Source organism: Lycorma delicatula, chromosome 2, assembly GCF_047948215.1.
Source record: "Lycorma delicatula isolate Av1 chromosome 2, ASM4794821v1, whole genome shotgun sequence".
In the NCBI taxonomy this organism is placed as follows: domain Eukaryota; kingdom Metazoa; phylum Arthropoda; class Insecta; order Hemiptera; family Fulgoridae; genus Lycorma; species Lycorma delicatula.
In genome coordinates, this window is record NC_134456.1 from 85,448,910 (window position 1) to 85,472,327 (window position 23,418).

The 23,418-nt window shown below is 30.7% G+C and overlaps 1 protein-coding gene across 4 annotated transcripts in view; it reads right to left on the reverse strand.

Annotated features, from left to right (window-relative positions):
• The window catches only part of LOC142318974 (facilitated trehalose transporter Tret1-like), a 240,098-nt gene that overhangs the window by 94,456 nt on the left and 122,224 nt on the right, over window positions 1-23,418 (reverse strand). The window contains exon 1 of one of the 4 annotated variants that reach the window (XM_075355703.1): window positions 23,160-23,255. The exons of 2 other annotated variants lie outside the window; for them this stretch is intronic. In XM_075355703.1, coding sequence (XP_075211818.1) covers window positions 23,160-23,179 — 20 coding nt within the window. In that variant the 5' untranslated portion in view covers window positions 23,180-23,255. Of the gene's footprint in view, window positions 1-1,185; window positions 1,233-23,159; window positions 23,256-23,418 lie in introns of those variants that run through there. One more of the 4 variants, XM_075355706.1, reaches the window with a different exon arrangement.

A 23,418-nucleotide genomic window follows, 5' to 3' on the forward strand; every position in this document is an offset into this window, starting at 1 on the left:
TAAAACAAAAAAGAAACAAAATATCGCTATAACTTTATTATTAAGTAAAATATCGAATTCGTTTAAAAATTTCCTACTACTATTTGAATAAGGGCCTAAAACTTATCTAAGTAAAGTTATTTGATATCACCTATCATTGGCCAAGGGGGTTGAAAAAATGTAATTTCGAAAACAAAATAGAATCAAACCTCCCTTAGCAGGCACAGTATGGAATCGTTTGGAGTATTCGTTAGTCCTCTAAACATTACCTAAAACTTTTGTCTAAAACAATTTTTGATATGACCAACCCTTACGGCAAGGGATGACCAAAATATTGCTGGAATTGTAAAAAGATGGGCTCTTCGTATGCTAAACATGTGACACTTTTTTTCACATGCAGTTGTATTGAGTAAATTTGAAGTTTTTCTTAACTTTAAGGTGGAAATCTTTTTTATCTACTACTTAGCACCGGTGAAGTCTACTTCCGCCTTCCGGCGTGCCGAAAGGAATTTTTTTGGTTAGAATTTTTTTGGTATTCATGAAACATGTCTTCAAACTTTAACTTACAAAATTTGATCCGAGTAGCATACATTTCCTTACTGTAAAAATATTATTTTATTCTAGTATCTAGAAGTAAATAATATGAATTAAAGCGGAATTAATATTTGTTTATAAGCAGATGAGTTATGATCTTATCATTTGTTGTATGAAGATTAAACATTTCACTTTTATTTTGATTTTTTTTTCTTTGTTATTGGTATGTTGTATTATATTAAATAATTAATACAATAATAAATAATACAGTACCAAACAAAACAATAATTGTGTTGTTTTTTGTATTACAATCTATTTCCTTTTTTTTTGTATCTAAAAAAAAACATATTTAACGATATTTTAGAGTACTGTAAATTGTACTGTAGATTGTAATATATTTACCGACTTTCGTAAATTATTATTTTATTACAAAGTAGTTATTGGTAAAAAAAACACATCTTAAAAATAATTTTTTCTTGTTTGAAGTATAAAAATAACGTAATATTTTTTCTATTTATCTTTTTTCTTTTGTAAAAAAATACTTTTATACCCTATACGGCAAGATATTAAGGATTTTTCATGCAACAATTTATTAAAAAATAAATAATTTTAAACAAAAAATTCATTTGATATAATATTTAAAATAAAGAAAATAAATAAAAACTGACATACTGAAGATAATCAGAGATTTAGCTGCGGGTTGGATTAATGTTGATATACTGTACTAGAAACGCACTATAAATGAGTAGTAATGTTATGAGTAAGAATGTACACATGAAATGAATGAAGATTTAAAGATTAACAAGCATTAACAAGAACAAAGAGATGTCTGTGTTGGTCTGCATATGTTTGCAGGAAATGAAGCGAGGACTTGTTACACTTTTCGTTTGAAAGAATATGTAACAAACTGTGTTATGAAGTTTAACTTTAAAAAGTTATTCTTAAAAGAAGGCTTCTTCTTATTCTTCTATAAATATACATGTAAGAACGCCCAGGGGCTCACGTGCGCACTCACACAGAAACACACAAAAATAAATACCATTAGACATATGTATATTTATTTACATGATTATTATTATACTGTAAAAGAAATATTGTATTAAATTTAGTTGTAAAACATTGAAATAGTAGAATAATTTCAGTTTTAAATTTTATTTAACACTGTTTATATACGACAACAGTGTGACAGAATGTTACTTTTAAGTCGTCAAAGGGAAATTTATAAAACAATTAATTCAATGTAAGTTGTAGAAAATACATAATTCATTTACATTACTAAAAAACTAATTTACAATATTAATTCAATGTAAGTTTAAAAAATACATAATTCATTTACAGTACTAAAAAAATAATTTACAATATTAAATTAATGCAAATTTCTGATTCTACTAAGGTAGAATCAGAAAGGGAATGTAACCATAATTAAATTTCTTTCATGTAATTCTGAAATAATTTCAAAATGTAAGCGATGAAAAGAAAAAATCTGATGTAGACAACACATTATTTCCTTATACGCCTATTAATTACATTTACAAATTTAAAAAAATGAAAAGTACATAATATTTTATTTCATTAAAAACTATGTATATATATGTATTGTTTTTATTTTTTTCAAACAACAATATTATCCCCTTCAAATTAGTTCCCTTGGGCAGCTATACACCGGCGGAATCGTTGTTCCCACTCCTGGTAGCAGCGCTGGAAGGCTTCAACTGGTAGGGCTTTTAACTGGTCGGTCACAGTCTTTTGATTGTTCTCCAGAGTTCCAAAATGACGTCATTTTCAGACATGTTTAAATTTCGGGAAAAGGAAAAAGTCACAAGGACTAAAATCAGGTGAATAGGGGTGTTGAGGAACTGTAGGAATGCGTTTTGAGGTCAAAAATTTCGTGATGAAAATGGCCGTGTGACACGGGGCATTGTCATGATGAAGCATCCACTTGTATGCAATGTCTGGTCTCACGCGAATCACTCTCCTGAGCCTTTCAAGGACACCATTGTAAAACACTTAGTTGACAGTTTATCCTGGAGGAACAAATTCTTTATGCACGATACCCCTACTGTCAAAAAAGCAAATCAGCACGGTTTTGATCTTTTATTTGCTCATTCGACATTTTTTCGGCCGAGGAGATGACGGAGTGTGCCACTCTTTGCTGCTTTGTTTCAGTATCGTACTCAAATATCCAGGATTCATCACCTGTGGTCATACGATTGAAGAATTCTTGGTCATTGTCAATCCTCTCAAGAAGATCAACGCACACGTTTCTTCGATTGTCCTTCTGTTCCGTTGTGAGGTTTTTCGGCAAAAATTTCGCACAAACCTTTCGCATGTCCAAATCATCTCTCAAAATTTGATGCACAGTGAAAGCGTCTAAATTTAACTGTTCATTCATCATCATCCTTATTGTTAAACGACGGTCTGATCTCACAAGAACCCCCACACGCTCAACGTTTTCGTCAGATTTTGAAGTTGAAGGTCTCCCTGAGCGAGAGTGATCCTTAACCTGTTGTCGGCCTTCCAAAAATGATTTGTGCCAGCTGAAAACTTGTGCTCTTGATAAGAAATGTTCCCCATAGGCCTGCTTTAACTTTTCAAAGGTCACACTCGCGGATTCGCCAAGTTTAACACAAAACTTGATTGCACAACGTTGCTCTAAATTCCGATGCTCCATTTTCGTAACACAACAATAACACAACTTCACTGATGGCGCTGTCAAAAATAATGTGTTTGCTGAACGGAGTTGAAACTCGTACTGAGCATCTGGAAGGGATGAACAAACCGGTCTAGCACAGACAGGTAGACACAGCATTGCAAGATGGCTCGCAGTGTTACCAATCTCATTACTTTTCTCACACACCTCGTATATGCTGTTCTTGTGAAAGTCTATTTTTCGGTCACTCCGTAGTTAACTTTAATGTAGATAAAATTAAACAGAAATTCCAGAATAATTAAATAGAATTAAACAGAAATTAAACTGGAAAATCCAAACAAATACAATGAAAAATTATAATATTCAATTAATATTAAGTAATGAGATGTTTCACCAGATCTGTTACATATACATATATGTAATGCCTATCAAAATAACATTTACACATTTATAAAAGTAAAAATAATTACTTAAATAGTAAATAAAATTTTGTTTCTCTAATAATTTTTTCATTTTGTTTTTATTATTATTGAATATTATTTATTGTAATTTTTGTTTTACAATAACAGGTTAATAATTACTAAGTCAATATATTTAAATTAAAAAAAGAAGAGTTAAAAAAAACAAAAGGAGATGAAGTCTGATTCGAACTAATACGCCTTCCCTTTAAGATCAAGATATTTCATAATTAAAATTTTTATTTTAATTTCGATTGCAATCAGAAAGGGAGGTGCACATCTAGATGTTACAACAGCCCTACATCCAAAATTTCAACATCCTACGGCTAATCGTTTTTGAGTTATGCACGATATATATACGTTTGAATATAATATTTTTTGTTTATTTAATTCAATGATTCTAACTCAGACACGCGCGCATTCCGTATTTGATTCGCGTGGGTGTGGTGGTACTACCAGCTACTTAAAGTACTTGTTTACACTTTAAATATTATTCATTTATTTAATTTTACGCTCGCCTGTGACGTTACAACACGGCTGGTGCCGGAGGCTAAATAGAAAATAATGAAAGACAGCAACAGCTGCACGTCAGTGCCATACTTTTTGTGGTAAGACGACCCCGTCTCATAACAAAAAGTGTGTCATTAGTACCCACTAATGACACACTGTACTCACGTAGCCAATAGTTTATTAAGAGAATTTTTTGATCTGGGGTTGCGATTTTGCAAAAATTTTTATGGAAATATTATTTTTTAATTGTCAACAAAAGTGCTTAAGAAAATTAAGACATTAATTAGACGAAATCTCAAGATACTGAGGGTGACCTTCCTGTAAAGCCTCACCCCTTTGACCATTTAATTTGAAAATTTAATGGCATCAATTCTCCATGTATGCAAGTAATCTACCCAAGTTTGGTTAAAATCGGTCGAGTAGTTCTGGAGATATAAGGTGACTAGCGTACCCCGTCACGACTTTGCCCACAATATAGATGTAGCTTCACTCGCAATGTTTTTTTAATAGCAAACTTATTTTTTTATAAATAATAAATATTTAATCAACAATATTATATTTAGATTTTCGTTAAATTCTGATAAAACGGTAAATAAAAAATTTTATGAAAAATACTGAAGGAATATACGATAAACAATGAATTTTTACCCAAAACTTAAATAAAGGAAAACAAAAAAAGGAAGATAAGAAAACTGAACAGTATTTGTTAGACCAATCCATTTTATGAATGAATTAAAATAGTTCAATATAAAAGTCCAATAAAGATAAACAAGAAATTTATTACAATCCCAAATCTAGCATCCCCATCGCGGCTTTGTCCGTGCTCTATGGTTACTTGCGCTTCCCGTCACGATCAGACGGTCATGGCTCGCTTTGCTCTCCCTTCCCGTTTTCTTCCGTTTCCCTTTCCTTCTCCCGTTTGACTTTCCCTTACTTCCCTTTCACCTTTCTCTTCCCCTATTTCTTTCCCCTTCCTCTTTCCTCTTTCCTCTTTTTTCTCTTTTCCCTTTTCATTTCTTTTTCCGTTTTTCCTTTTCCCCTTTTTTATTTTTTCCATTTTCCCCTTCTTCCCTTTTTATCCTGTTCCGTTTTACGTTTTTCGATTTTTCCCTTTCTCCCTTCTTCCTAGGTTTTTGATTCCAGTTGGTTTTCTATGAATTTCGGTATAGGTTCATTTTGCCGCTAAGCAGAAATCATGGTAAAATTCTTTGTTATTCCTAATTTAAAAATAAAGCCTTTTCAGGACGCGTGTTTAATATGAACTATTTTAATTATTTTAAACAGAGAAATACAGCTGTAAAATTTAACGGCATTCTTCTGGAGCACTCACACTCATTCTGTCGCTCTGCGCGCCCACAGGATGCATTAATATTACTTGTTTGACAGATGTAATGTATTACTTCATTTCCATGCTTTACCTACGCTTTTAATCTCAACCAATTTTTTTTTTATTTGACATCTTCGATTAATTGTTTTACATATTCTAATTTTTTAATTCCATTTTAATTTAATTATTTATTTATTTATTTTAAATTTAATATTATTTTATTTAATTTTAATTAAATTTATTTTATCCCTTCCTCTTTCCACATTTCCCTTTCCCTCTTCCTCTTTCTTCTTTTCTTTTTTCTCTTTTCGCTTTCCATTTACTTTTCTCCGTTTTCCCTTTTTTATTTTTTCCCTTTTCTCATTCTTCCCTTTTACCTTTTTCAATTTTTCCCTTTCATCCTTCCTCCCCGCGCGTAAATCGGTCCAGTAGTTTTTTAGTTTATAGCGGACACACATATCGGAAACACTGCAATGGAATCGTAAAATATTTAGTATAGCGTATGTTGCTTTACGTCCAACAGATAGCGCTGTCAACAAGAAATTTAGTTTTTTATCGATTTCAACCCCTTAAAATCAAAATTTCGCAAAATCCTTTATTACTGCACGCCTACTTAAAGATACGAAGGTACCCTGAAAATTTCAAGTTTCTATCTATAATAGTTTTGGTTGTACGTTGATTATGAGTCAGTGAATCAGTCCGGACATTCTCTTTTATATAAGAGATTTAGAGGCCAACACCCCGAACACACGCACACGTACATAAGAAGATGCGGAAAATTTCCATCCGTTATTTTGGTTCCTTAGGTGTCAAAACGTAAAGATCCGGGGAAGACCGCATATGCCCAAATTGGAACAATTACCATAATTTACCTTCTATAACTATACCTCTGCTATACATATCTGAACTTTTTAACAGATGCAAATATACTAACAAGAATAAAGAAGTTAAAAAATGTATAATTCAGAAAAAGATAGTTTAATCACAGTAATTAAAGAACAAATAAGATATGAGAAAAAGAGGATTTAAAGGAGGCAATATATCCTTGTTGTACGAGAAAATACAATTTGATTTTTTATCTTCAAAAAGGTATTCAATGTGACATAAAAATTACTTGATTACAATCGAGAATCTAAGTCATAAAATTTGAAGGAAAGACTGATACATCAAAATATCTCGAAAATAAGAGCCGTTCTTTGAAGCCACTCTAAGTGGGTAATGCGATGTAATAATAGGCTGTATTTAATAATTAATCTATTACAAAACTAAACCAATGAATAATTTTTGATCCCATAAAAATGTATTTTTTCTTTCATTAAACAATTTAGGTAGATGCATGAACGCAGACGTCTTATTCTAATCGGGAATATATTTACAAATGATATTGTAACAATTTTTTGAATAATTTTATTACATCTTTTATTAAAATGTATTGAATCTAATTTCCTTCAAATTTAATATAAGAAGCCGGAATAGTCTAAATATGTAAAATAAAGCACAAAAAGATGCTTATTATTAACCTTAAACGAGTACATACCAACTCTACTTGAAAATTTAATTAAAATATTTGTCCTCGTACTCCTAAACACAACTAATTTGAGATCATAATTAACATTTAAGCTCTTATAATTTTCTTTAACGTAGTTATTTTAACGACTTTCACGTTTAGAACTTTTTCATGAATTTATAATTAATTTGTTATCGCGTATCTATCTAAATAATATATATAAAAACTTTTTTACAGATACAACCAAGATAATATAAGCATAAATCGAAATAATTTACCTTAAAACATCGAATAAATTACATAATAATAAGGAAGAACAACAGTGGAGCAATAGGAAGTTATATGTAGATAAAGTCAGGAACGGGTAGATATGCTACTCCACGGATAAAAAAAGGAACAGCCCATCATTTGTCTGGCTGAACCAGGAGAAATCGTGGTAAAACCTTGATCATACCGACATGACAAAATACAGAATTAATCATAAAATAAATAATAGGTGATCAACCCTCACCGATCCTAGTGGAATTGGTTTTGGACAAAATGATAAAAATCTTTTGGCAGATACGGGTGCGAAAATCGGATCCAATAAACCGAAACGTCAAAATAAGATGCCTAGTCTTTACTGATGACCTGGCATTTTTTTTTTTTTTTTTGGCTGATTCGAAGGACAACACAGTAGCCCAAATCGAAAAATTAATAGAGTAGCCCAAAAAAACAGGCTTACAAGTATCCTTACCGAGAGGGAAATCATAACGAACATCAAATCATTCACACAAAGGCAATAGAGGGACCAAATACGGAAAGATAATTGTCACCGACCGCTTTAAGTACCTTTTTTTGTCTTCAGTCATTTGACTGGTTTGATGCAGCTCTCCAAGATTCCCTATCTAGTGCTAGTCGTTTAATTTCTATACATCCTATAACCTACATCCCTAATAATTTGTTTTACATATTCCAAACGCACAAAATTTCCCTTCCAACTGTCCCTCCAATATTAAAGCGACTATTCCAGGATGCCTTAATATGTGGCCTACAAGTCTGTCTCTTCTTTTAACTACATTTTTCCAAATGTTTCATTCTTCATCAATTTACCACAACACCTCTTAATTTGTCACTTTATCCACCCATCTGATTTTAAAATTCTCCTATAGCATCTCATTTCAAAAGCTTCTAATCTTTTCTTCTCTGATCGTCCAAGTTTCACCTCCATATAAAGCTACGCTCCAAACATATACTTTCAAAAATATTTTCCTGACGTTAGTACCCGACGTTAGTAGAGATTATAAGCAGAAGAGGAATGGATAAAGCGTTGATTGAAAATAGAATATTAAAATCGGAAAAGCTTAGATTTATCACCAAAGTCATCTGCAATAGATATATCTTTCTAAGATCGCGAAATTAAGAAATTATATAACTGTAGTAAAACCAGAAATCTTATATGAAACATTATGCTTAACCGACCTCGAAAAATGTCTCGAGATCGAAAGAAGATTACTAAGAAAAATCCAAAGTTCAAAGATAACAAAGTAAGGATACAGACTGAAATATAACAAAGAAATCCGCTAAAATCAAGAAGACATAGAAAAACAGCGATAAGGATGAGAAAGCTAAATTTCTGGTGGCATACGATCAGGATCGACCCGAACAGATTAAATAAACAATTCTTTGACAAGCTGTGGAACATGAAAATTAAATCAAATTACCTAAAACAGATGGAAAAGGATCTTTAAAAGTTGGGTTGGAAAAAAGTGAACTACTACGATAGAGAACTTCTGAAGAATAATTTACAAGATAAAAGTTCTTGAGGCAGAAACAAGGAGGACAGATGAGCAAAAATGAAACCATGACGAAAATATGTGAAACGCATAGGAAAAGAGAAAAGAAGCTAGAAAGAAGAGATATTTGCGTGGTCTTAAGTAAAAAGGTGTGATAAAGCCCTTATTAATTATTTAAAATATAAATATGAAGATAGTAAACATAAAAAATAACTGTAAAATAAATGCCAATGCAGAAGCTATTATTATTAAGATAATAATTATTACTATATTTTCTGCTAAAATCAGTATGATTTCTATGTTGAGTACTTTCTTGGCTTATTCTTTTATTATATTACATGTTAACGCGTTTCGGAACAACTCCATCGTCAAAACTTATTGTACTGGTAATTTTAAATTTCTGTTAATTTTTATCTAGCGTTTAGTCAAAGTCCCTCCCCTTATTTGACGTCATGTCTTATCTGGCCTTCTTGTTTATTTGTTATTAATGGTTGTACTTATCTTTTAATTTTATTTATCTATTTCCTGTTTTCAATAAATTGAGTTTCTTGAAAAGAACATCCGCTTGATTGTTGATCTGTTCATTTATGTTCGTTTTAAGGTTATTTTTTAATTTGAATATTTCTAAATTTTCTAAAATGTTCGTTCTTCTTTCTTTAATACAATTGTTAATTAATTTCATTGATTCTTCCATTTTTACTGGGATATGTCCTTTTTTTTAAGAAGAACATACCTCTTCGCTATATAAAGACTACAGAAATTTAAAAAGTACCAGCAAAATAAGTTATGGCATTTTGACATTCTGACCCTGAAGAGGAAGATCCCGCCGTGTGAAAATTCCGGTCGCCACGCCATCACCTTCGTACTTACTTTTTTTTGTTGTTAAACAACAAAAAAAACCAGAAACAAACTACTCAAACCAACAGAACTGAGTAGAAATAAAATATTTAAATTTTGAGCTGTAGCCCTAACAACAAAATAAAACGAACAACATCACGAAATAATAAAACAAAAACAAAACTTCGGAGAGCCTATCTTGGCGACAAGAGAACGCCCAAGCGTTCCCTAACCAACCGGGTAAATTAAACTCCCCTTCTACACTCCGCAACTCGCTGAAGAACCAAATATTTCATGAATTTATCCAAAATTGACCATTTCAAGTTAACATTTAAATCTAAAATAGATTCAGTAAATCTGAGCAGCCTTACTACTTGTAATCATCTTTCATAATACCGATTGAAGAAATATAAAATATACCACACCACGGAAACAGACTCGAATCAGCCAGATTAAAACCAGCCAACCTAACCCTAAAGCACCACGGCCCGAAAGCAACTGAGTTATATACTTGTTAGGAGACACCCAAGAGGCGCCCCGCAGACTCCTCACATCAAGTAAAAGACCATGCGTGTAAAGCCTACCAGCCGTCTCATCCCACCTAGTCTGTCTCAACTGAAATCCATCATTCTCAATCTCTCTAATTCTACCAGAAGTTAGTCGACCCAACTTCTTTGCGAAGTAGCGTTGTTGACGCTCAAGAGCAAGAACATCAATAGGTTTTACTCCAGCGATCACCAGGAGAGCCTCACGAGAAATTGTGCGGTAACCACCTGTCACCGTTAATAACAAAAGACGCTGGCCCTCAAAAAAAAGTCCCTATAAGTTTTAAATTTTAGCCTATCCGCCTAAAGAGGTACGGCATATAACATAATTGCCTCACACACACCCTTATAAAGGATATTCATAGTCTTAAAACTCAGACCCCAATTCGGATTAACCACACGTCGAATACTAAAGAAGGCACAACAGGCCTTCTTTGCGGCAAGTTATTATAATGGAGTTGTACCGAAACGCGTCAACATGTAATAAAAGAATAAAGCTAAGAAATATAAACAGTACTCAATACAGAAAAAACAGAAGCTATTAATGAAAATTATTTAACCACATATTTATACATACATAAAATGGGGTTACAATAAATTCAGGGTTTTATTTAACTTTCTTAATTTGTATTATTTAAAAATTTAAAGACAGAATATATATTTAATTTAGGGATGAAGTTAAAAAACTAAGTAAAAATAAATCAAATTATTTGTTATAGACGTGAATGAATACCATTTACGGACGCCTAAGCAGTGTCAGGCTCAAGGTGCCGGAAGATGTTATTTGTATGCGTCTTTTTACCTGCGCACTACCGACTAAACCTCCACTCTGGGGTATACACCCTTCCTGGTACCGCTAGTGTGGTATTTCTTCAGGAAGGGGGTTTTAACCTATTCACACAGTCATACGCTATAATGCAGTGGTTCACACGAGAGTGTGTCATATAAATCAAACACTTGTGACCAAACAGCAAGTAAGTAATCGAATTACATTAGAACACAGTAAAACTTTTGGATTTAAAAAAACTCTCACTTAATTAATCTGTTAAAACCTTACAATGGGACAACCAAAGCATAAAATCTTATGATAGGACACCCAAGGGAACTTTCTTGATAAAAAAAATGATCGAAATCGGTACAGTTGGAAAAGAGAAAAGCATAAACATATTTAAAAGAGGGTTTGACTTAAAAACATTTCCTTCTTTCTTGAAGTTTGTAAATAAATATATAAATAAAATTCTTGTATCTAAGATAAAAGAAAGTTAACAAAAGTTATAGAAATGTTATATAACTTAATCTTAACAAATGTAAGTGACTTACGTAAACAATTATATGAAAGTTGTAACGATACAAATATAAAATGTGAAGCGTCATCAATGTTTGTTGAGCCTGTCCTTAATGCTGAGATTGAAAATATTATCAAAAATCTCAAAAGCAATAAATCCCCTGGTATCGATGGAATAAGCTAAAAAATTGCTAAAAATTAGCGGTAGATCATATATCACATGTCTTAACCTTTCTTGTAAATATAAGCTTCCAATCTGGAAAATTCCATTCTGGAAAATCTGGAAATGCTTTAAAATAAGCAGTACTAATACCTGTCTTTAAAAAAGGAGATAAAAACTCTGTTACTCACTATAGACCAATATCTCTACTCTCTATCTTCTCTAAAATCTATGAGAAATGTATGAAGAACAGATTAATATCGTACCTCAATAAAACTTCTTTTTGTAGTAAAAAACAATATGGATTTATGGCTGGGAGCAATACTGAAAAGGCGCTCTTAAATTTTACTACCCAAGTATTTCAGGGCATAAACGATAAGAAATGTGTGAGCGGTCTATTTTTAGACATAACAAAAGCTTTTGATTGTGTAGATCACAATGTCCTTCTACGCATTCTGTGGATGAGTGGTATTAGAGGTGTTTCATTTGATCGGTTTGAGAGCTATCTGATCAACAGGCGACAGTGCGTAAGAATAAAAGGGTGTTTAAGTAACTTTGCTGGGGTACAATACGGAATCTCACAAGGATCCGTATTGGGAGCCATACTATTTATAATATATGTAAATAGTGTCTGTTCGGCAGCGCTTAAAGGTAATGTATATGCGTTTGCAGATGATACTGCCTTATGTTATGTCCGCAACACCTGGGTAGAAGTGGCTGAGGACATGCAATCGGATTTAGACGCACTGCGGTTATGCTTTCCAAATCATTATATGATCTTGAGCGTTGAAAAAACTTTGTATATCAACTTCTGCTTAAAGGGGAAAATAAAATTGCCACTTACAATAAAATATAAATGTAAAAAATGTGGGATAAATAAATCCGACTGTTTAGAATGTAATGAGATCGAACAACGTGATATTTGTAAATACTTGGGCATTGTGTTAGATAGTGGTCTAACATGGAAGAATCATATTGCGCTATTAAAGCAAAAACTTTTAAGCTATCTTAGGATATTTTATTTTTTAAACAAACTATCCCCAAAAATAACCATGAGGAAACTTTATTTTGCTATTGTGCATAGTCAACTAGACTACGGCATCAGCTGTTGGGGAGGAACTTATGTTACAAATTTAGATTCCATAATCAAAATCCAAAAAAGATTCGTTAGAATGATAAAAAAAAGAACTACGGATCATTCTTTGCCAATATTTAGGGAATTGTCTATATTACCGCTACGTTATTTATATGTTTATAAAGTAATGAAAATTTTCTTTATCAGAAGCGGTCATAGAAATAGTATGATAACCGAGTACGAACTTAGAAGTAAAAGGAATGTATATATACCCAGAGCAAATAAAACGAATTATATGAAGTTCTTTTCAAGTACTGCTCCTAGATTGTATAACATACTTCCTAATCATATAAAGACCAGTAGGAACCTAAACATTTTCTTAAAGCTACTAAGACGATGGCTAATTAATATTGATGACGCTGAAAGTATGTTCCATGTAATTACATGATTTATGATTACATATATAATTAATTATAATGCTTTATACTATTAGTCTTAACATAGTAATAGATTTTTTACATATATAACTTAGCGGGTAGCACTGGATGAAAGGTTTATTAGTAAACATAAATATTTGACGACGATTGATCTTCTCTATACTTAACTGCAGAAAAGATAAGTTTCCACCAGAGTAAATCATGAATTGAACCAAAACTAATCCTCCTATATAAGATAAAACTGTTTACTTTCCCCCTTACTCTAACTAAAAATATTAATAGAAAAGGGATGGTGCCACGAAACGGGCAAGACCCTTGTGGACACCTAATCTTTCATCTTTTACAAATAATATAAATTAAGTATAATTAAGTTAAGTAATATTATAATTAGTATTAGAATTACTCCATTAATTATTAATTCTGTAAAAGTGAAAGAAATATATATATACTGGAACAAAAGATTTCGATTTTCCATTTCTCATAATCATGTCATAAACTAAATTACTATACGCATTGACATAGGCGTATTTTTATTCTCTGAGTTATTGCTCTATTGGCCGCAGCAACAGTTTATCTATAAAGGAAAGTTTAGTAATTTACCAAAATTCTCGATATATGATCTTTTTTTGTAAATGTCGTCGTTTCAAGACCTCTAAAGTTCAAAAGATACAAAGAAATTATACAAAAATTTACAGATGGGTCTACATGAGTGTTCGCCTGCATTTTGATTAATATCTCCGGACTGGATGAAATTAAATTTTTCGAAATTGGCTCAAAAGATGTTTGAGACATTGATGGCATTTTTTGCAAAAAATTAAAAAAGGGGTAATGGTAGTTTACACTATTTTGAATCTTTTACTTTTTTAAAGTGGTCGTACAAAAAAAAAAAAATGTTATAATACGATGAAAAATACTAATTAAATTAGCAAAATTTCACTCTAAATTATTTAAATTATCATCGGGATTTAGAAATAGGATATAACTAAGTTTATTTCTAAACAATTGTTACCAAAAACCATTAAAAAACCAAAATATTTGACTACAAAAGATGAAGTTTGGAAAAAATATTTCGGAATATATACAGAATAAAAACCGTTTCAAGAATTCAGGTGATTTTAAATGTAAAATCAGTCATAATTTAAATTCAGGCACAAAAATAAAGAAAAGATTTTATATCAACATGTGTACGGAAACGCTTCGTTTATTTGATATCTTCCATTTTGTACTTTTAACATAAAAATTTACTTCTCAGGAATGATTAATCGTATTAAACAGAAGTTTCGTAATGCTAGGATACCTAGAGGCTTATTTGTATAAAAATAATGAACCCTTATTTCTCAATCCATTTCAAAATGGTGGCCATGTAAACCTTTTTATCGTTAATATCTTGGCAACCGCTGATTTATTTAAATGTCATGTTATAAAAAAATGTTAAGAGTTTTGTAAAAAAGAAAATTACACCATATTTATTAATATCCGTTCATAAATAACAAAGTTACGACGGCAAAAGTTGTTGAAATGTGTCGCTAGATAAAAAAACCAGTTTTCATTTTATCACGAATAAAATAAAATAATTTTATTAATGTTATAATAATATTACAATAAAATAAAATATTATTGAAATCATGAAAATATTAAGATTAATTTAAGGCAAATAATGACCACAAAACGCTTAACATTTTTTGTGATAATATAACATTTAACTAAACCAGCGGCTGCAAAGATATTAAAGATAAACATGGCCGCCGTTTTGAAACAGGTTGAGAGATCAGGTGCATTAGTTTTATAACAAGTAAACCTTTAGGTATCCTAGCAGTATACGAAATTTCAGCTCGATACGATTAACCATTTCTGAGAAATAAATTTTTATGTTAAAAATAGAAAACGGCGGATAGCCGGTAAACTAAGCGTTTCCGGACGTATTTTATGAAGTTTTTTCTTTATTTCAGTGTGGGAGACCATCCACTGAATCTTTTCAAAGGTTTCATAAGTAAGTTGGGTATACTCTGTATATCCAAGCTTTTGACTAATTTTTTACTTCGTCAAAGAGGGGTATGACGCTACCAATATTTTTTAATAATGAGTAGAGAGAAAAATCCTATCAAAAATACTGGTAATCTAATAAATTGTTATTATAAAAATATCTTGTATTTCAAATCGCATGTTAATCCTTTATTATAATTTTATATAAAACAGTTAATTAAAACACGCAAAATTAATTAAAATACACTTGCTGAAGTTAATTTGTGATTTGTTTGAATGAGTTTGAATATTCAACAGTTCAGTATCAAAATAACATTTGTGTTGGTAAAAAATTAATTTTTCCGCGAGTAAAATTTCTAAAAAAACCGTTCAATTGTTAACCCGAAATAATTTACCTAAAATAAAAATCGTATCAGATAACTGGAAGCTATCGAAATATTTGTATGAGAAACCGTTATTTGCAACCGTACAATTTATGAACACTAGATAGACCGATGTTTGGTGGGTTGAATCGTCGAACTGGTCGGTTAAATGGTCGGCCTGAGACTGTTCAAGACTACACTTCATTTACATTCATACATATCACCCTTATTCATCCTCTGAAGTAATACCTGATTGATAATTCCCAGAGGCTAAACAGGAAAAAGAAAAAAAGAAAGACTGATGTTTAGTATACCGAAAAAAAAGAGATTCAAAGTTTCAACATTACTTATACTTAATATGACTTTAAATCTAGACACTTCTTTCTCTCTTATTAATAGTTTTATATAGATAAATAAAATAAAAACGATAAAATTGAAATTGTCCCATTAAAGTAATGGAACAGTAACAGACTTCGAAAATTGTAGAATGTACAAAGGAAAACCAGCAGCAATCAAAATAAAGAAGTCCTAATCAAGATTTTCCGTTTGGGAGTCGAATGAATTTCCGCCAATAACTCAAAAACAAGACTGAACAAAAAGAAAAAAAAAACGATAACGGGATTTATTTACAGTAACGGTTAAACTTCTTATGAAAGGTCGCGACTTTTTATTCACTAAAAAAACTTACACTAAGACGATAACCGCAAAAAAATCGTTTCTATAAATAAAACTGCATAACAAAGCGATATAATCGCTTAGAAATGCTGTAATACTTTTTATTTTTTTTTTTTTAATAAAAATGCTTTTTTCACTGTTCATTAACTGACACGTTTGGATGTTTTTACTCTTTTCTCACCACGCAAAATGAAACATTCTTCTCCAACAAACAACCAGAAAACGTACGTACGTCAGTTTCGTCTTTATTTGTCTGATAGTGCACGTGTCTAATTTTTTCTCGTCAACAAAAATGAAACCAACATTTTTCAGCCAACATATTTACTCAGATGGCGAAAGCTATCAGGGTTCAGAAAATACTAGAATATGAATGAAAAGGTTAATAAATTATAATGTAAATAGAATATGAATATAATATAATAATGAATAATGATCTTTAATTATTAACAAGAATAATAATAAAGATATTTATATTTCTTGTGTATTATTATGATGAAGGATAAACAGAATAAAATTACAGATGGATCACCCGGTTAATAAATAATTTATTTATTCCAATGTGTACGTTGCAATCTGTTCAACTAGCGAACAACAGTTTCAAATACTTTCAGAAATTTTTGAAAATAGATTGTTGAATTTGAGAATAATAATAAAACTTGTAAATTATGTTATTTTCGAATGGTCTCTATATTAAAAGACTTCATCTCTTCTGGCAGATTAGGAAACTGGAAGTTGCACGTACATTGTATTCAGCTAATGATTACATTATTTCATGCATCAGGACATTTTCCTAATGCCAAGGATTGTCAAATTTATTTACAAGACATGAAAGAACTACAGACTACAATGGATCCTGCAGGGTGTGAGAAGTTCACGAAGGTATACTTTACAGCTAAGCATTCAAATTATTTTTGTTCTGGCATTCCTACTGGCCAGACGATTTAACAAATGAACAAACATTGATGAAATCAATGTGTATAGAAGGAGGTCCTTTTAAATGTGGTGTCACTGAAAGCATTGTATATTAATGGATCAAAGATGTGATTTAAACTAAAGATATAATTGAAAGGATAGAAATATTTTATAATATATCATTTAAAAAAAGTCATTAACACAGTGATTCCGTAGACGCTCGGATAGAAAGAGATGACATAGATGTTAAAATAAAATTGGATAAATTTATTTACACATCATAGCCCTTTTCTTGATACAAATGCTATTTTGTCGATTGCAACCTGAGTTAATTAGTGATGAAACAATAAATTGTTTTAACGCTTGCAAAGAATGCATGAAGATGTAAAAAAAAAAAAAACGGAGGGTCAAAATTTAAAACATTTTAAATTATCCAAAAAAGATAAATTCAATTTTTTATTGTCAAAAAATAATATTAAAGTTAAAGACGATTTTGTTCTAGTTGATCCGTTATTGCTATTTCAGCGAATCTGCATTCTGAAAAAATCCAATGAAGAACTGAAAACTTATATGAATTATGAATTAGAACCTTATCCTCTCGCTCTCTATGAAGATGGTCATTTGCAAAAGATAAAAAATCAACGTTATAGAACTATTTCCAGAAGTCTCTATAACTATTCATGGTGTAAAAAATTTTAATTTTATCACTGATGGAGGTTTGTTGTTACACCGATGTAAGTGGTAATTAGAAGAAAAAATGGGAACAACATATAATCATGTAAATAGTGATTACATATTGAAGAATAATTAACGGCAGAAGTGTGTATATAGTATTTGACAATTATAAAAAATACAGCATAAAATCAGTCTAGAGAAATCGTCGTACACTCAAAAATAAGTGTGCAGATGTCAAGATTCAAAACTAGTGAATAATGCCGGAATATGGAGGTTCCGGGTTCGAGTCTCGGTCAGGCATGACATTTTCACACACGCTACAAATAATTTATTTCATCCTCTGAAGCAATACCTAACGGTGGTCCCGCAGGTTAAAAAAAACAAAATAAATAAAATTAGTGAACAATAAACAAACCCCTTCCCTATGGCCCAATGGGATGAGGATGTATGACACGTAAAGGAGTTGTAGTCTTGTGCAGGCTCAGGCCGACCATTCCTGAGATGTGTGATTAATTGAATACTAATTACCAAATTACACCGGTATCCACTGTCTAGTATTCAAATCCGTATAAAAATACCCCGTATAAAAGTACCAGTCTTTCAAAATTTATCAAAAAATGGTTTAGAAAAAAACATGAAAAAACTAGTAACTACTCAATCGTTAAGTGCACCATCTATTTAGAGTTATTTCAAGTTATATTTTTTTCAAGTTTCGTGCAAAAACTTGAAAAAGTTTTGGCGAGTTTTCAGCGACCTAGGCGTGGCAGCGAATTGCAGCCTAGACGAAGTAAATTTTAATTTATAAATGTTATATATATTTTTAGTACTTGACGGGGTGCGCCTACCCATTTTAGTAAATATATGACAAGTGAGCGGTTGGGATATCTAAGTCGGTGTTGTATGGCATCGCGCTTAGTCCGCTCACGCTGTTAGGTAAGCTCTAAAAGCTATTTAGGACACTGGTCGCTAAACTGTTTCGAGGCTCAGTAGCCGTTTGTGGCACAGACATTCGGCCTTATTCTTTAGGATGACCGAATGGGGTAATGACGGGAGAAATGCCAAGCACTTCATTAAAAATTATTTCATTTGAAAGTGAGATACGATCTTCCAATTCGTTAATAAAGTAGACAGTTACACAATTGCTGAAATATTAGTTATTAACATCAAATATTTATAAAATTATTAATTTAAAAATCTTTCCTGAAATATTAGGATAGAGTAAAATTCATGTAAATAATAAATACATGTCTTCAAATAAATACATGTCTTATATCTATCTATCTATCTATCTAATAACTACGTTTTTTAAAATTATTATGATGCAACCATCAACAAAATGAACAATAGATGTTTCACCAAATATGATGTGGACACCACATGACTTCCTTTTTTTTTTCTCTTTTTTTTTACCGCCGGGTCCGTATTCAAACAATTCATTCCGCAGAGGATGAGATGAATGATGAATGTTTTGAAGCGTGTGTGAAAAATGCCATGCCCTGACCGGGATTCGAACCCAGGACCTCCGGGTGAAAGGCCGAGACGCTACCACTCGCGCCACGGAGGCCGGCACATGACTTCCTTGAACGCCTATTAAATTACATATGCACATTTTTTTAAATGAAAAGTGCATACAATTTTATTTTGTTAATAGCTTCTGATATTTTTTCATATATCTTTTTTTATTGTTATTATTGAATTATTATTTATCGTAAAGATTTTTTTACAATCAGAGGTTAATAATTATTAATAAATCAATATATTTAAATTTAAAAAAAATAAAGTTAAAAAAAGGAGATGAAGTCTGATTCGAACCGATGTGCCTTCCCCTTATAAGATCCAAATATTTCATTAATTAAAAATTTATTTTCTATAACTCTGGTACAATGAATATAAGTTCCACTTAAGATAGATACATCGCTGAAAAGCTCTCAATGAGGGCTTATTATTACAATTAAGAAAAAGTCCAAAATCCAATTTTGGAATTTTTTGAACAATTTTGGTTCAGCCGATAGCAATCAAAAGGGGAGGTGCACAACTAGATGATACAACAGTCCTAAATCCAAAACCTCAACATCCGACGGCTAATCGTTTTTGAGTTATTGGTGATACGTACTTATGTATGTACATACATGCGTACGTACAAACGTCACGCCGAAACTAGTCAAAATGTATATTTCCGTTGAAATCTGAAAAATGAAATTTTTCGCGATCACAATAGTTTACTTTACTTCGTACAAGGAAGTAAAAAGAGCAAAATTTTGGAAATAATAGCTTTTCCATAAAATTCTCAAAAATATGGAGAATTTTTAACAACAAAGAAAAGTAACCTTTAAAGTAGTAAAACCAAAAATAATTAAAAAAAAAGATTCTAACAAATAAATTAAAACTTTAAAAGGAATGAAAGCAGGGATTTTTATCAAATATTTAAATAAAAATTAAATCGATACTAAAGCTCCGAATCTCGAGTTCAAAAAAATAAATTTAATTTTAAGTATTAAAAAAAAATATTGAAAAATATTTTTAATTATCTGCTAAATTCCGAAATTGTCAAAAACAAAAAAAAAGTTTTTCAGATCTAGAATCCGAACTCAAAAATGCAGAACCAATTATTAAAGTAATGAAATTCTCACATCCTGAGAATGTTATCGAATATCTTGTGCTTTCTTAATGCCTCTTTATGTATCATAAAGTCATTGTAAATGACTTTAAAATCATTGCTTTCAGGTACTAATAACAAACCAACGTTGTGCTAAAAAACAAAAACAAAAAAAGTCTCCGATAAGATTTGATAAAAGCAAAACTTCTGAAATTAGCAAATGAAAAACATACGACCACTAGAATAAAAATTGTTTTCAAATATATGCAAAGAATAGAAGATCCCTGAAGAATAACAAAATGTATCGATACATATCCTATATAAGAAAGGAGATTATATAATATTACAGATCCTTTTCCTTTTTGTTACTTAAGATATATACTCGTAAAATACTATACAAAGCCCTTCAAGCAAGAACAGATCATAAAAATAAACAAATCGGAAAATACCAGGGTGGTTTTAGAAAGGCCAAATTCTGTCTAGAATAGAGCTTTGGTAAAAAAATCCTTAATTAAATTCAGAATGATTAAGAACGAGGAATAAATGATGGTATGTTTAGATCTCAAAAAAAAGCATACTATTCTTTTAATCGGGAATCGGTAATCCATATTTTAACAGATGAGAGTCAAGACAAAAATAAAAATACAATAAACGGACAAATAAAAAAAAAAACTAATTTATGGGTGAAATATCTGATTCTTTTGATATAAAACTAGAGTAATAGAAACGGATGGTCTATCTCAGTTTCTCTTCGATTACGTTTTGTATATAGTCATCAAAGAATGGAGAAAAAAACCAAAAAATAAAGATTATTAGACTGAAATGTAACAAAAATAAATTAGAAAAAGTTTGTTTTATATTGCTGATGATCTGGCCATAATTGCAAATAATTTTAACGTAACCAAAATACAAATAAAATATTAAAAAGCTGACACAGTTAGCCACGTGACTTTAGCGTCACATGGCTTTTTTCTGATGCACGGATTACAAACACATACACACCACAACTTTATTTAAAATATTTATAATTTTATTCAAATATAATATTTTTTGTACAGCTGTAGGTCAGTGCTACACTAGCGCTCCTTGTATGTGATAGGGAGTACCATTGACGCAGTATACCCACTTAACCACTAGTTTAGAGCATTTTTTGGGTGCAATTTTGAACATTTTTTGTAAATATTGTTTTTTAATTATTACCAAATATGTCTAAGAAAAATAAGATCTTAATTAGGCGAAATCTCGAGATACTGAGGGTGATGTTATTTTACAACCTCATCCCCTTGACCTTTAAGTTAAAAATTTAATGTCATCAATGTCCTATGTACAGAAGAAATCTGAAAAAATTGGGTCAAAATCGGCCCAGTAGTTCTGGAGATATAAGGTGTGAGACGATGAACACATTCGGGGTCATACGAACATCCAGAAAATTTCCATCCGGTTTTTTGATATTTTAGGTTTCCTTAGGTGTGAAAACGTCAAGATCCGGTGAAAACCGCATATGCCTAAATTGGACTGATTACAATACTTTCCCTTCTACAGCTATAGCTTTGCTATAATGCTAGATGGAAAAGTAAAAACAAACACAGCAATATCTTCAAATATCTTATGAAAAAATTGAATGCATGACCGTTATAAAAAGTAAGCTTAGAAATATAATAACAAGATAAAATCAAAGTAGTTGAAAGATTTAAATACCTTGGTAAAATATTACAAAATAATGCTATAAAAAATGTAAACTTAGAAACCGAAACAAATAAAACGGAATTAATAAATCGGTTGATAATATTTCGATTTTTTAGTTAAAAAACAATAATAAATCCTAAATGTTTTACTTTTGTAAAAACAATGACGCTAGCAAATAAAATAAAAATACACTGAAGGTAAGTAAAGAAAATAATGAAATTAAACAAAACAAAATTACAAACTCAAAATTCTTTGAACATTTAAAAAATTATTTAGAACAGATTAAACAAGATATTAACTTCTTATAACTTACGAGCAAACCTAATCGGTTTAAAGACATGGAAGAACTAGATTTAAATGAAGATAAAATTTGTATAAAGAAATATTTGGTAATAAAATACAAAATTTAAAGGAAAAATCAAGAGAAAAATAAGGCAGCTCTAGAATTGAGAAAACAAAACAGAATGAATGAAAACAAGAAAGAATGAAAAACTTTGGTAAAACATGAAAGCTAAAAAAAAAACAAAATGTAAACTGAAATCTTTTAACGTATTCTAGACAAAGAAAAGCCAACGTATGGAGAAAAGAAATTGGTTAATTTAATAATTTTTTTACAAAAACAATGTAGAATCTCGGTAATAAAGAATAATTAATCAGATAAATAATAAATCAAATAATTTTTTTTTTATTTTGTTTTTAACTGCATACAAACTTTATAATTTTTTTAAAAATGAAATTCAATTTTTTATTTTAAATGAAATACCACAAATTTAATTATTTTTTTATCAATTGATTAAATAATCGTTTGGTTTTTTAAATATAGCACAGAATTCCACTCACGTAAATATGATTTTATCATTGAATTATGTAAGATTAAAATATAAATAATAGCTTCTTTTGTTTTATAAAAGTAAAACGAAGCCAAGAATTTTTTTTTATTTAAAAAAAACACAAAGAAAAGTAATTGTAAATTAATAATAAATATTTGTTCAATTAATCAAGTTTATTCAATACAATTATTATTAACATAATATAAATACGCAGAACGTATGGAAATAACTATTGTTGGACAATTTTATATTTATTTTTTTTAATTAACATACGATCCGGCTATCCTTTACAGCACCTCTCTTCGAAAGCATGCTATGTATTAGTTTTTTCCACGAATAGAAAAATTATTATTAGACTTACTTGTATGTTTTGTTAGACATCAGGATAAATCCTTGTTAAATTGGCATAAAGTGTAATCCTGCCTTCTTCAGTCGACCGAGGAAATTAACAAGCTCAATGGACCCAATTGAACGACAAAATGGAAGGGGAAAAGGTCTACTATAGTATCACAGTATAAAAATGTAACAATAGTACTAATACTATAACAGCCGCATTGAATTGTAAACGGTCAAACGAGGGTGGCGTCTCATTCAATTCAATCGTAAACGCCTCTACTATG